A 14963-nucleotide genomic window follows, 5' to 3' on the forward strand; every position below is an offset into this window, starting at 1 on the left:
TTAGCTTAAGGGGGAGGAAAAAAAAAAAAAACTAGCAACGCAAAACAATAAAGCAATAGAGAAAGACAATTAGCTCACAAAGACAGAGGCTATTTAGCGGAGATATTAAGTCTTGAAATAATAAAGATGCAGTGGAGATAATGTCTCCAGTGTGTAAAGTCACATCCAATCACGTCCAATCAGCAGTGCGTCAACACTAAAAGCTCATTTTGTCAACTCTTAATCATTTTTGGACGACTCTTAAAAAGCGGACATACGTAATGTTGTTTTTGGCTAAAATCTGATCCGCTCCTACAACATCTACTAAACGATGCCAAATTAAACCTTCGTGTCAGACGCTGCGTCGCAGTTCAATTACTCATCTTCATTTTAACGTATAGCCTCTGTGAATAATTACTAACGCGCAATAATAGTCTAGCGGTGCCTCTGGGAAGATGGATAAGTGGTACAGTGCATCCGTAATTTGTTGGCTAGGCATGGCTATGTCTGTTGTCCAAGTGTGTTCACGTGATTGTTGGTGAGCGACGAGCGAGGGATGAAATGTCAAAGAGGAGTGAAGCCAACTCTCGTAGCTGCTCGGCTGCTGCCAACATCCAGACGAGTTTTACAGATGAGCTCATTTGCTAATTTGGACACGGATTACAAGACCTTCATTGTGTGAAAATGAGTGTCGAGATCAGACAGATTTCAAAATGACATTTCTTCGACTGTCTTTCCTGTGTGTTGTTGAACATTTAGCTTCAAATCGCTACGGACGTCTGGAAAGAAATGATGTATTTATTTTTGCGTGAGTGTCGCGACTCAGAGACTTTAAAACCCGACAGTAAACAGTTTCCAAGGGGGGTCCACTGAGGGCCACATCAGCAGAATGGCCGTCCTCAAAGGGCCAGATGTAACTAATAAATAGAACTAAATGTGATTAAATGCAACTAATCCTTAATGTTAAATAACTAAATGTATGACTTATTCAAGTTACAAATATTATAGTTACACAAAGAAAATGTTTGCTTGTTGCTCTGTTCTAACATAAATCATTTTAATCTGTCAGGTTATTAAACCCACACAACTCCATCAATCAATAATCAAACTATCAATGAATAAAGAAAAACAACATCAAAAACAAGTCAAGACGTTAACTTTGCTCACAGTGTTCAAATGGGCTGAACTACTGCATTGTGGGAAATGCAGTTTTAAGTCAAAGCACAATTTTGACCTATTTATTTTAAAACCTTTAATTCTCTCAGGGGCCACATAAAATGATGTGGCGGGCCACATTTGGCCCTCGGGGCCTTGAGTTTGACACATGTGGTTTACATCATCAGTGACACTACCGACAACGGACGTCACTGAGGCCTTGATAACTTTGTCTCCTACTGATGACAATTTGTTCAGCCTGATGGGTTTTTATGGATCCATGCATTTATGACCCCCCCCACCCCCCATCCCCACCCCCCGCCTCTCAGAGAGGGGTGCTTTGATTATGAAGATGATTACTGTCATCATTACTAATCAGAAGTATTACTCCTGTCATCCATCATGTTGTACTATTATCATCATCATCATCATTTTCATAATTATTATCATTATGAGGATTGTTGTTTTTGTCATCATCATCACCAATTTAATTGTTAATATTATTCATATGGATTCATTAATCATTAATAATTTCTCTGCCTCTGTCTGTGTGTGTGTGTGTGTGTGTGTGTGTGTTTATACTTCCTCGCTAGGTGTTGGTGTGACTAAATGTGATTGGTTGGAGTTTGTTCTTGTTTCTTTGGTAACAACATTGATTTGGGTTTTGAAAAACATCTACTTGCGATGCAGCTTCCTGTCATATCGTCATGGCGATGTTATTCTCAGACAGCGTAGCTGCAGGAGGAGAGCTGCTGCGGTCTAACAACATGGAATGGATTACAGTAAAATATCTGTGGCATCTTTTTGAATTTCCTTCTATAAACCTATGAATGTGAAATGTTTGGTGGTTCTGCTTACGCTCAGCGATGACCAGAGGCGGGTAGAACAGGAAGTAGCCCACCAGCTCTGAGGTCAGCTGGTTGAGGAGGCCGCTGGCGATGGTCCCGTTGAGGATTGCATCCTGGTTCTTCACCACGTACACCAGGGAGACGGACGGAGACCCCGGCTCCTGGGACACACCCTGGATCTGAAAATAAACACAGACGGCGTGGATTTAAAAGAGTGAAGTGACTCAAAGGGGGAGGAATTATTTCGATGTGTAAATTCTTTATTTAAAGCAAATACGTCCACACGCAGCGGCAGACGGGACATGTTTAATTCAAGCAGCTATCATACAAAACGCCCGAGTTGACCATGAAAGATTTACGCCAGTGCTCCAGACACTCTGAATGAACAATGTTTCCTCCGTCTATAATAAGACAATAATGTGACTGAGTCACCCGAGTAGAGTGGAGGATGATGATGATGATGATGATGATACCGGAAACCAGGAATTCTCATCACATTCCTCCATATGTGTTAATATTTCAGCGGGTGAATAATGAATGGAGCCTGTATGTGCCTCGGCTCGTCGGGACCTACTTTATGATTATGATGCTGCGTGCATGTACAAAGAATGCAACCCAGGGGTTTATTATTCATATTAACCTGATTATTATGCAACATGCACATTGCCTGTCTGCACTTTGCACTAAATATATCCGGTGTGAGCTGGTGTAGCACCTCCACAGCGAGCCTGTTGTAGGTCTCCAGCACTTTGTCCTGGGCCTCGTCGAAGGCGTTCTCCAGACGCTGCTCCAGCATCTGGACGAAGCTGCAGGAGAAGACGTTATCGGTGGGGCCGACGAACCTCAGCACTGGTGGGGGGGGGGGAGAAGTCTCTTTAATTAAAGCTGAAACACACTTTTATATCACACAGGAAAAAACGGCAACTCACTATAAACTAATCCTTTATTCCTTATACTGTTATTTAGATGGTTTGGGTTGTGCTTTTGCTTTAATTCACAGTTTTGCAGAATAAGTTCATAAACATAAATGCTTTTTTTTTTTTTTTTTTTTTTTCAGATATCCTCAAAGATATTTTTCCCATTTTAACCCATTAAAAAAATAAATTAGTATCGTCTGCTGTACATCAAACTAAATGAAACACAGAGAAAGAACTCAAAACTCCATGCAATCTTGTGTGTTGGAGCCCCTTCCATATTAATAATAGCATAAATTGTGGTACTAGCAGTAGTGTATTAGTCGTAGTATTCAAACACGTAGACTGTGTCTCCAAACTGTGTCCTTCACCAGTCTCTCCGTCTGCAACACGTGGGCACAAACAGCGTTGACCCAGTTGCTAATCTTATGCAAATTATGCTGTGGTAAATTGGCATGTAGTGTGTATTTATGGTTTGTGAGTTCAAGATGCCAGAAATGATTTTTTTTTTTGTACTTCCCTGAAGCATTTCCTTCAAACACGGCTGCACACAAACACATTACGAGCAGTAAAATGTGTTTATATGGTCACAACACGCATCTTTGTTGTTCCCATTTGTGAATAAAATCCATACATGTATACAATAAATACAGGGGAGTGTATTAAAATAAAATAGTGTGAGATCAACGGACTGAAACCAACGTGCACACAACTAGAAGCTGCTTCATGCCTCTCCAGCTGATCTTTAAAGCTGGCTGTGGATGGGTGACGGGCGGGTGTCGTACGGCGCGTCTCTAACAAACAGCTGTCAGATGCTGCTGGAATCAAGGTTAATGAGAGCGGCGAGAGTGAACGTTTTAAGCAGCAGGTCGTAAAAAACAATGCAGAGAGCTGAAACACACTTCAGGAGGCCCCCGGCGGAGCCCGACCTCTCCCATTACCGTCGTCAGTGTTGTTTAATATGGAGGAAATACTAGGTGATTACACTACTACGCTAATAATAATAATAATAATAATAATACTAATAATAGTAATAATAATAATAATAATAATAATAATGATGATAATGATAATAATAATAATAATAATAATAATAATAATAATAATGATGATAATAATAATAGTAATAGTAATAATAATAATAATAAGTAAGAAATGGGTCTCTAATCTGCAGATGTAAGATTTAAGTGTTTTGTATTTCAGACAAGACTGCTACGTGTGTGAAAGTGTTTTTTAAGGAGGCTTAAGGGGCCGACTGTGTGAATGGACCCGTTTGTCTTGGTTCTGTAATCACAGGAGTTTGTAAAAGATTTAGGGTATCAGGAAAGCAGACATATAATCACAATTTCCTCATTTTGTCTCTGTTCTTCTCTTCCCCCTGTGACTCCCTCCCTCGTCAATCTTGGCCCGTCTCATCCTCCATCAGGTCTCCTCACCTGTCTTCAGCTGCAGGTGGATGCTTGGGGCGGGCGTCCAGGTTTCCACGGGGACCAGAACTGCCTTAACCAACGGCGTGTGCTGCCTGATGTCTGACAGCAGCTTGTCAAAACCATAAACATTCAGCGCCTCGACCACCAGAGAGGAGACGTAGATGGTTTTGCCGCCGGTCACATAGTAACCCAGCGTCACGTTGTGGGGGCTGCAGTCGTCACGCTCCACCTGTGACAGGGAGGGAGGAGGAGAAAAGTTGTAGGTTTTCTTGGCTCTCTGTAATTTCTATCCGAAGGAACAGACTTTCTTCGTTGTGCTCGAGCTATAGATTTAGAATATAAATGCAACGGTAAGAATATTTATAATCCCTGGTTGTTGTTGGAGATAAATCTGACTGTGTCCTGGAAAAAAAACACAACACAACACAACACGCAAACAACAATCATGGTGAGTCGAGGCTCGTATTTCTGGAGCGACACGCCGCCCACCTTCCTCTCCCCTCCACCTCCAGTCGCTCTGAGCAGCTGTGGCTGCTGCTGTTCAAGCTCTCCCTCCTCTTCCCTCATCAATCTTCTCCTCTCCTCCGTGAGCATTAGCTCCACGCCCCCGAGCCACAAAACACATCCCTCCTTGTGAGACTGGATCTCATTATCTCCTCTCCTCCTCTGGCGCGCTATGCTAAACAGCAAAACCAGCTTCAGTCCAGGTTTATCTCCAGCATTAAGTACAGTTTTTGCCATTCAAATTAAAAATAACTCATTTCAATTTCTTGTCAAAATATGACCACAAAAAAAAAAATGAACAAACATACACGACCTCCATTTTTATATCCACACTTTAGACACAAAAGAGAGGACACCAAGAGAAGGTTTTTTGAAGCGATGTTCCTGCTGACCTTCTCCTTGACCCCTGCTCTCCCTGATTCTCATTCACGTCAATGCTAACCATTATAAACTGGCAAATTTGGAAACCAATTACGCTTGAGCTCATTGTTCATTATAAATATATTAAATACTGCTGTCTGCTAATTCCATGCTCCTTGATGACGAAGCTGACGCTCACAACACAGCCGTCTACATCACCAAATGATGGCGTGTGTTATCTGATGGGGAGGAGGAGGAGGGCTCAGGTGTGTGTGTGTGTGTGTGTGTGTGTGTGTGTGTGTGTGTGTGTGTGTGTGTGTGTGTGTGTGTGTGTGTGTGTGTGTGTGTGTGTGTGTGTGTGTGTGTGTGTGTGTGTGTGTGTGTGTGTGTGGCGGGGGCTACATGAAAGTGGACCGGAGCTTAGAGACACTGAGTCACTCCCTGTTCAGGCTCACAAACAACTGGATAAAAATAGAAAACGCGAGCTGACGAAGACGGGAGACAGACAGACAGACAGACAGACAGACAGACAGACAGACAGACAGACAGACAGACAGACAGTTGAGGAGAGGCAGGTGGACAGGCAGAGAGACAGACAGGCACTGGAGACAGACCCAGAGGCAGGAGAGACAGACAGCCTGGCAGAAAATCAATGGACTTAAAAAGGATGGAAGGGGGTAACGGGTGAATAGTACATAGAGAAATACACCGAACGACGGAGAGAGTGATGGTTTCAGAAGGAGGAGACAGATCAGGAATATATATATATATATATTCCCCCTGTGTGGAAAGAGCAGAAGCAGCGGTTGGGGGAACAACAACATATTTATGAATTTATCCTGGATTTATTTTCCACAGTCGCATGTGTGTGAGAGTGTGTGTGAGTGTGTGTGTGTGTGTGTGTGTGTGAGAGTGTGAGTGTGTGTGTGAGAGTGTGTGAGTGTGAGTATTCATCAGGTCACATCTGTTCAGACTAAAATGCTGCTTCCATGAGCCAACACTGAGATACTCACCTGTGTTTACTAGCCGATGACCTTTATTTGCCCTCTAGTCACCTGTGTTTACTAGCCGATGACCTTTATTTGCCCTCTAGTCACCTGTGTTTACTAGCCGATGACCTTTATTTGCCCTCTAGTCATCTGTGCTTACTAGCCGGTGACCTTTGTTTGCCCTCTGCTCCATTTAAAGGGACACTCACCTGAGCGCTGGCGCTGGAGTCGTTCAGAGCTCTCTGCAGGGCGTGGCTCAGTCCCTTGGACAGGTTCTGTTTCAGGATCAGGTCCAGGCGGTTCCTGCGCAGCTCAATGGACAGAACTGTGGAGAGGAGGCAGAGCTTTTTAACTTCTGAAAGGCTTATGTGACAGTAATCACGTCCTGCTCGGTTTCATCGATCCTTCCCAGGACCCTGGAGCTGGCAGGGATTCAATGTTTGTCAAGGACCTTTAAGGTCAGAGGAGACGGAGCTGCTGGGATACTTTGGAACGCTGCCTCGAAGCCGGTCAATAGTTTAGTGATGCAGCTGAAGCAAACAAAGTTTACAGTCGACAGGATCTTAGTGTTTATGTCTGTCCATTCATTTATGTCCCTTTCATTCTTTTGCATGGCTGTGATTACATTATTCATCAAAAGGAGAGAACTCAAGGAGCACTCCAAGAGAATGACTGACGTCTAACACGACCATTAATCTCACTCTTCATTTTATTTTATAATTGCTTTATTCCAGATTAATCCCAGTGAGGGATTAGCGGCGTACCTGTTCGGACCCAGTACTTCTCCGTCACGTTACACGGTAGCGGACTTTCCTCTGCGCTGGCGCTGGACGGGGGTTCGGTGGTCGTGGTTGGAGGCAGGGCGGTCTGGACCGGGATGAACACGGTGGTGGCAGCTTCCTCTGTCGTCGTGGTAACAGCGGCGGTTGTGGTGGCAGCGGGCGTTGTCGTGGTGGTGGCAGGTGTAGTGGTGGCGGTAGTGGTCGGCGCGGTGGTGGGGATGGCAGCGGGGGTGGGCGTGGTGAACGGCAGGAGAGTTGTGGTGGTGGGCGTGGTCAAAGCGATGGTTGTTGACTGAGAGGACGTCGTTTCCAGGCTTGTCGTTTGCTCGGTAGTCGTGGCAACGGTGGTACTCGGCGACACCGCCTGTGACGTCGTCTCGGCAGCGGCGGGAACAGTCGCCGCGGTCGTCAAGGGTGTCGTCGTGGACACCGTCATCAGCTGAAGGCCGTGGTTGGTCACAGTGGTGCCAGAAGCGGCGGTGGAAGTCGATGGCGTTTGTGCTCTGGCGGCAGAGGACGACAGCACGGAGGCGGCGGTGGGAGACGGCGACGCGCCGGTGGCGGCCGCCGAGGCGGTCGTGTGCCTGGAGGTGATTCTTGTGCGCACCGGCAGGGTGGCGTTCCACTGGCGAGTGGAGAACGGGCTGGTGATGTTGGCGGGAAGCGTGATGTCGTGGTCGCCCACCGTGGATAGGTGTGACTCTGGGAGGGTGGGGAGATCCCAGGCCGGCAGGATGCTCACCGACTCTTCTGTGGGGAGGGAAAAACACGGCGTGAAGGGAAAACAGCTCCACTCATCACAAATCCAGTCACCATTCAGTGGAATTTCTCACAGGCCTTAAATATGTGCATCTCATAATTGGTTTCTCCAATGTGCTTACTATAATATTTGTCGTTCTGCTATTATTATGCTAACATAGAGGTCAGGGTTCATCCGCGTCAGCAGAATTGGAGTATTTCCTGCATTCCAATCCAGGAAAAAAAGGACGCTTAATCTTTTAGAAACTTTGGAAACACTCGAGGATAAATAAATAATAAATAAATAAATAAACCGCGCGACTCCGTACCCAAGCTGCTGTTGCTGTCGGAGGAGTCGTTGCCGTTGACGACGACCGCAGAGACGTTGACTGATGCCGCCGTCTGACTCTCGCCGTCATTGGCTGGAGCAGAAATGGAGGTGGAGGAAGGCAAAGAGGATGGTTTTGTTGTGGAGGAGGAGGAAGAGGAGGAGGAAGAGGAGGAGGAAGAGGAGGAGGAAGAGGAGGAGGAAGAGGCCTTGGATGATGATGATGACGATGATGAAGATGATGATGATGGAGAGTAGCTTTTGGTCCAAGCAGCTTTGGACAGCAGCGCCAAAGGTTTTGCTAATGCTGGTGCCTGCAGCTCCGCTGACCCCGTCAGCACGGGGGGGTCTGAGGAGAAGGCCGTCTGCTTACTCTGCTGCCCCAGCCAGGAAGCCGGGTCCCTGGGCATGCTGGGTACTCCAGCCTCCGCTCTCCATTCAGCCCCGACTTCAGCCCAGACTCCGGTTCCCGTCATGATCCCCGTCTCGGCAAACATTTCCCCTCCCGCCCCGGCGCGCACCCCGGTTTCTGTTTCCGTCCAAACGGACGTTCTGGCCCCGGTGAACACCTCGGGCCAAGCGCCGGGGCCGGCGCCAGGACCCATGTCGGCCCCATCCAAGGCATCTTTGTGCTTAGCCTCGACTGTGCCTCCCATCCCTGGAGTGTCTGAGAGGTCAGAGGGCACCGCAGGGTCCGGGGGCATGGAGTCATGGTGACCCCCCTCCGCTGTAGGAGACAGAAGGGGTGGGGGGAAAAAAGACAGAAATTGTGTTTAAGTAGAAGCGACAGAAAAGTGAGCATTTTTTGACTCATCCATCCCATTCGTCTAACATGTGGCCTTTACACACACACACACACACACACACACACACACACACACACACACACACACAAACACACACACACACACACTCAGCTGGGATCCTCAAATCTCATAGTCCGACTGTACGACTGCCTGGGGATTTAAAACTCCTCTGCTTGAACTCACACACACTCACAATGACAGCATGCGCGCGCGCACACACACACACACACACACACACACACACACACACACACACACACACACACACACACACATCTGAAGGGATTAAAATAAATACGGAAAAAAAATACGATTGTGGGGAAAATAGTGATAGTCTGAAGTAGGTCACTTATGTTTTTAGAGGATAAAGCATAGGGAATTAATTTAGATGTTCCAGAGGGCTTAAATTAGGGCACAGACACACACACAGACACACACACAGACACACACACACACACACACACACCCTAATCAGCTGTGATTTCACAGATACTAATCTGATCCGTTAGGCTAGCCATGCTTGGTTATATTATTCCTAGAACATAGACATCCTCCCGGGCTGGGCTCAGAGTTCGGACCGGTCCTGATGAAACTAAAACCACTTCTAGGTTATTTGACACCAAATGCTTCAGATAATGGAAACGGGAGCAGCGACGATCACGTCGAGACAAAGCATTTAATTCAGGCCTTTATATCCGCCGGGCGAAGCGACTTCATCTCCTGCGTAGCCTCGGCAACGCCTGCAGGTTCGGCTGACGGAGGCGATTATCCTCCCTAATACATTCAGTCTCAAAGGCACCTTTGCTTTAGTGGGAATGAAAGATGAGAAATAAAACAGGCCGACCACGTGACCAGCTCGCCGGCTGCCTGAGGAGGAGACGCCGTCCACCGCACAGGTTCATTTGTTCCGAATCAGAACGCTCTGGATGACTTTGAGTGCCTGCTGGTGCTTTTGTTTAAGTGCACGCTTGATGCTAATACGTTAAGTGTGCTTGTAAATCTCACACTTCCCATACTCTCCATACCTCTTGTGAAGGATCGTCTTGTGAAGAGAAAAAGCCGCTGAGATGGTAGAGCGGTTTCACACGAGCGGCTCCTTCTGTCCTCCGGACCGTAGCTATAAAGGCAGCGCTTCGCTTCCTGTGATTGGACGTCGTTTCATAAAAGCTGTTAGAAGATATTTATGTATTGACAGTTTAAGATCTCAGCCTCTATAGGGTCTTTGTTTTGCGGCGGCCTCCACAGCTACGTACGAAATTTTCTACTAACGAAATTTCTCAGCAGGAAAATATCGCCTCTAGTTATGAAAGAAATATTGACTTACTGTACGTAATGTGAAAACACAGTATCAGCTGATACTCGAATCCCCCACAGGTTCCTGAACGCAACATTCTCATAGCTGCTTTGCCATTGGCTATTATCTATTACGAATTTTCCTGGCATCCCATTGGCTAAGAGGGACCTCTGTGTGTAGCTACATAGGTGTCTATGCAGCGTCCTCGTCATTCGGCCCTCGACCCATGAGGTGTTCTGATAGTTTTACATAAATATATGAACTTTTAGAGTATTCACTATGGACCCCAAGAAAGTGACGGAGAAAAGAGTTTTTTTTCGTACAAACAACACAAGAGATGATAGAAAAGCCTGAAAAAGGGATGCGTTTGGTTGATCTCACCAAAGAATATGGCCGTAATGCATCTACAATCACCACGTTATTAAAACAAAAGGAAGTTTAAGGAGTTTAAGGCGTCGCGTGGGTGGTTGGAGAAGTTCAGGAGGAGGACTGGAATTCACTCTGTTGTTCATGGTGGGGCAAGAGGGCATGAACCAAAGAGGGCAAAAAACAATGAGGACAGCAGTTAGAAGGTAAATGACCCTCATTATTATTCTTTAGTCTAGTTTTTGTTTTTTGCATTATACACAACTCTCATTTATTGTGTAATAATCTAATCGTAACATGTATTTATTACATGTTTTGATGCATTTTTATGCTTTATAAAACATTTATGTCTGAATTTTTGTGGGCTTGGAACGGATTGGGGCAATTGCACGGAAAACGCGTCTCTACTTACGTAATTTCTTCCGGAAGCAATTAATTTCGTAAGTAGAGGTACCGCTGTATTTATTTTTGAAGCGATCTGCCGTACCAAGAACCATTACAGACTTTCAGCACAAAACGTCTGGTTGCTGGGTCTGAACTGAAGGGGGTATAAAAAGAATGAAGTTCCTCCCTGACGGACTGTCATTCTGAAAGAAAGCATTTATTCACAGCTATAACGGCATAGAATCCAACTAAATCCCTCAATTTTAGCTGCACTCAAACGACTGTGCAGAGAAATTATCTACAAATATGAAGCTGTTATTTTTCAACAATGGGATATAAAGCTGTGCTAATCAAAATCTGAACAATGGACTGAGGGGATATTGTTCAAGGAGTCACTTTTAGTGACAATATCAAAATGAATTATCATCAAATGCTGCAATTCTACAAAGCATGTCTGCACTTTTCTGCAAACGTGTCGTTTTTAGTGCTATAGATTGCTTTTCTCCGGCAGCACGAAGCTATTTTGAGTGAGAACGCTGCGATAAACACACTTATCTGCCCAGCAACAGATGGCCGACGGCTAAGGTTAGGGCGCAGCAGGTGAACGTAGTAGAGAATCAACCTGCTAAACACACAGATATTTCCCTCAGAGATTGGTGGAGGGCTCAAACAGACCGGATTCAGACCTCATGTGAAGACATCTCTCCAGAAAGTCCACCAAAGCAGCCACATGTGTTCATTCCACACGGGAAAAAAGGTTTAAAGATGAACGTATTACAACCGACGGGTCTTCATCAGTGTCTGAGGTGTCTGAGACACAAAATGAGTGTGTGTTTTACTATTATTCTCTTTTTAAGTGTTTCTTTGGGATATTTTTTATGTGTAAGGACATTTATAATTAGACTAGATTTGTAAACCGTACCATAAAACAACTTTCCATCAGAAAGAAAGTAAGTCGATAACGGACCATCAGGAATCAATAGGTTTGACTGCTGTATTGGTGAATGGATAGATTGTGGGATGAATGAATGGACTAATGGATGGAGGGACTGGAACAGAAGTGTTCTGTCCTCCGACAGCTCAACCACCTGCTCTAACAGAGAGCAGCATATGTGACACCCCCCCAGGAAAGAAGGACCTCCTCCGAGAAGATGGATGGATGGATGGATGGACGGATGGATTAAAGATGGATAAATGTGAATCAGAGCAGAATTGATCAGCTTTATCTATTTGGACGACACACAGACGATATTTCTGCTCATTTCTGTGTGAGAACATTCGGCTTACAGCAGATTATGAGTTGTCACATGGAAACGGTGCACAATGCACTAGTGGACATTTACAGGGCCCGTGTCATGATATGCATTGACTATAATGCCTTTTCAGCTGACATTTTGTCCACTGGCAGCCTGCTAAATGTCACTATCTGCCAACGCAGCACTGAGAACCTCTGCCAGGTCCCTGATTCTGAGCGTTCAGACAAACCTTTGCAGGCATCTGTGATCATTTCATGGTGAATGTCTGTGGACGCCTCTCTCAAAAGATATTTTTTTTAAAAAGAGCAGATCTTTACCCAACTAGGTAAAAATCCCAATGATTTTATTTAACCACTAAAACATTACGAGATACTTGCTAAAGTTTATCAAGGCAAAGTCAAGGCAAAGACGAAAGGTCTGATAAACTGCACGACTTCAGATCGGAGCTCGGCACAGGTTTTATCCAATGGTTGGGGGTCGCACCGCTGTATTTAAAAACAGGTTCATCCATCTGTGGGGGTTTTTTTTGTTGTTTTTTTGTTTGCAGACGTCTGATTTAGATGACGATTGTTAGGATTATTTCTTATTTCTCTAAACACACGCAGGTGTTAAGACGGTCACACACACACACACACACACCCCAAAAGGAGTGTTAACTGCAATATTAATAAATATGATAGTAGCATCAGGCTCTATGGATGCTGGTCTATCCGTCCTGACAGGAAGACTTTGGTAAATATTAAAATATAGTTACAAAACTATAAAAACAACTCAGTACTAATTGTGAAATTTTAGCATGATAACACAGTAATCTAAAGGGTAACCATGTGACTAAATATTAGCATGTTAGCAGTGATTGTGCCAAAAACTACGTCAAAGCAGAAAATGTCTAGCGTGGCCAGACATTTATTAACATCAATGATCTCTACTGTAAGCGGCAAAATAAAGTTGGATCAGAAAAACGGATGAAAACAACCGACAATTCATCTGGATGTTGGGGAAGGACGCCAAAAATAAAAAATATAGCAGCCTCACACAAACAGGTATAGACAGTGACCTCTTTAGCAGAGGCTACTATATCAAACCAAAACAGGCTAAAATGGGCTGAAAGCTGCGTAGAACTGCATGTCTTGATAAGAGTCGAATTTAAAGGAGAGGAACATTTTATTTTTACCTTTATTCCTACCAATGTGTTGGATTAACTGTTGGTGGCAGCGTTAAAAAAGAAAAAGGATGTAGTTCCACACCAGACGCGCGCGACGTCTGACAGGAAGTCCGGTTCGTCTTCGGAGGAGACAGGAGTGTTTTTCAGGGACGGCGCGTTTAAATAAGCGAGTTATTTTCCCTCTGTGGTTGGCGTGGGAGCGCTGCCTGTGAGGCTGAGCGGAGATGTGCCGGATGAGGTAAGAGACGCAGTGGGAGTCAGGATGGTCTCGAGCCAGTCGCTTTGGTCCAACAGGATGGACATCTAATCACTTCCTGCTCAGGGCGTCCGTCTGTCTGTGTGGCGGCGGCGCGGATGGATTGTTGAACCAGTGGATGTCCAGGTAAACAGATTAGAAGGTTTCTGAACCAAACGGTTTCGTGTTTGTGCTGAAAAAACAGATGATTTGTGTTGACTGTTGGATGAGTCAATGTTTAGTGGAGCATTTCGGAGTTGACTCACTCAGTGAGTACCTGTGCAGTCAGCAGACACACCTGTGACAATTTGGTTTGTTAAATAACCCACAGCTCAAGACAGGGAAACACAAAAAAAAACAAAAACATCTCAGCCTTTATCTTCCTGAAGACGGAAACCAAAGTGATATCGGCTGCGATCTTTTCAACACAAACACGACATCAATCTCACAAAACAACTTTCCACTTCTTGCATGAGCGGAGCACAAAATTAACTCATGTCATTTGACAAATACCGCCACAATTACGCCGACAACGGGGTTTAATGGCCTGAAAAATCCCTCCTGATAAAGTGAAAGAAACAGCAAACGCACAACGCTTTGGTTTCCATAGCGAAACATCACATCCCGTGTTCACGGCTCGTGAAAAGAGGAGATGCTGGGTGTTATTTAACGGCAGAGTGGTTGAACGAACCGTGGCAGCAGTTCAGAGAAAAATAATTTGACCCATCAATTCTTTATTAATCTGTCATAATAAAAGAGTCGCTGGGGAATTATGGGGATTATTTGGCTGAATGAACAAATCAGGGGAAGGAAAAAAAAAAGGTTTACTGATAAATTTAGTTGAAATAAAGCAGTTCTAAAAATTAAATATTCCACACACACACACACACACACACACACACACACACACACACACACACCGACACAGGATTACCTGGCTTCTCCTGTCGGGGTGCGTTCACACTCCGGAACAGTGCAGAAATGTTTAGCACTGCTTCACTTAGCGTTTAAAGAAAAATAAAATGGGATGTGCACGAGGTCGCGACCTGATTGGACGTTTATGTGAAACAAACTGGGCTAACTGCTAACCGAGTAGCAGCAGAGCGAGGCAGCAGGATAGTAATGCAGATGCTCTGTTGGGTCAGGGGTTAATTTAAGGTTCTGTTGCTGAAACGAACGATCCGACGGTTCACTCGTCTGCTCATCTCAAGGCAAACTAGGGCAGACGGTTTGCATCTTGTTTTCGCACACACACTCTACACACACCACACACACACACACACACACACACACACTTCTACCTACAGAGTCTGGGAGGATTGCACACAGGCAGGCAGAAGGCAGCCTGCCGCCTCATCTGTGCGGCCCTGACACAGCGTCCCATGTGACTGGATGACACACGTCATGTGACGGCTCTGGGCCACTCGGGA

The 14963-nt window shown here is 45.2% G+C and overlaps 1 protein-coding gene across 7 annotated transcripts in view; it reads right to left on the reverse strand.

The window, feature by feature from the left end:
* The window catches only part of LOC137594442 (UPF0606 protein KIAA1549L-like), a 75257-nt gene that overhangs the window by 46263 nt on the left and 14031 nt on the right, over positions 1-14963 (reverse strand). For all 7 annotated transcript variants that reach the window (XM_068313909.1, XM_068313907.1, XM_068313913.1 and 4 more), the window contains exons 2-7: positions 8029-8754; positions 6944-7711; positions 6389-6504; positions 4333-4555; positions 2698-2831; positions 1993-2161 (exon numbers count right to left, since the gene is read on the reverse strand). In XM_068313909.1, coding sequence (XP_068170010.1) covers positions 1993-2161; positions 2698-2831; positions 4333-4555; positions 6389-6504; positions 6944-7711; positions 8029-8754 — 2136 coding nt within the window. The remainder of the gene's footprint in view (positions 1-1992; positions 2162-2697; positions 2832-4332; positions 4556-6388; positions 6505-6943; positions 7712-8028; positions 8755-14963) is intronic.

The sequence above is a fragment of the Antennarius striatus genome, chromosome 4 (assembly GCF_040054535.1).
Source record: "Antennarius striatus isolate MH-2024 chromosome 4, ASM4005453v1, whole genome shotgun sequence".
In the NCBI taxonomy this organism is placed as follows: domain Eukaryota; kingdom Metazoa; phylum Chordata; class Actinopteri; order Lophiiformes; family Antennariidae; genus Antennarius; species Antennarius striatus.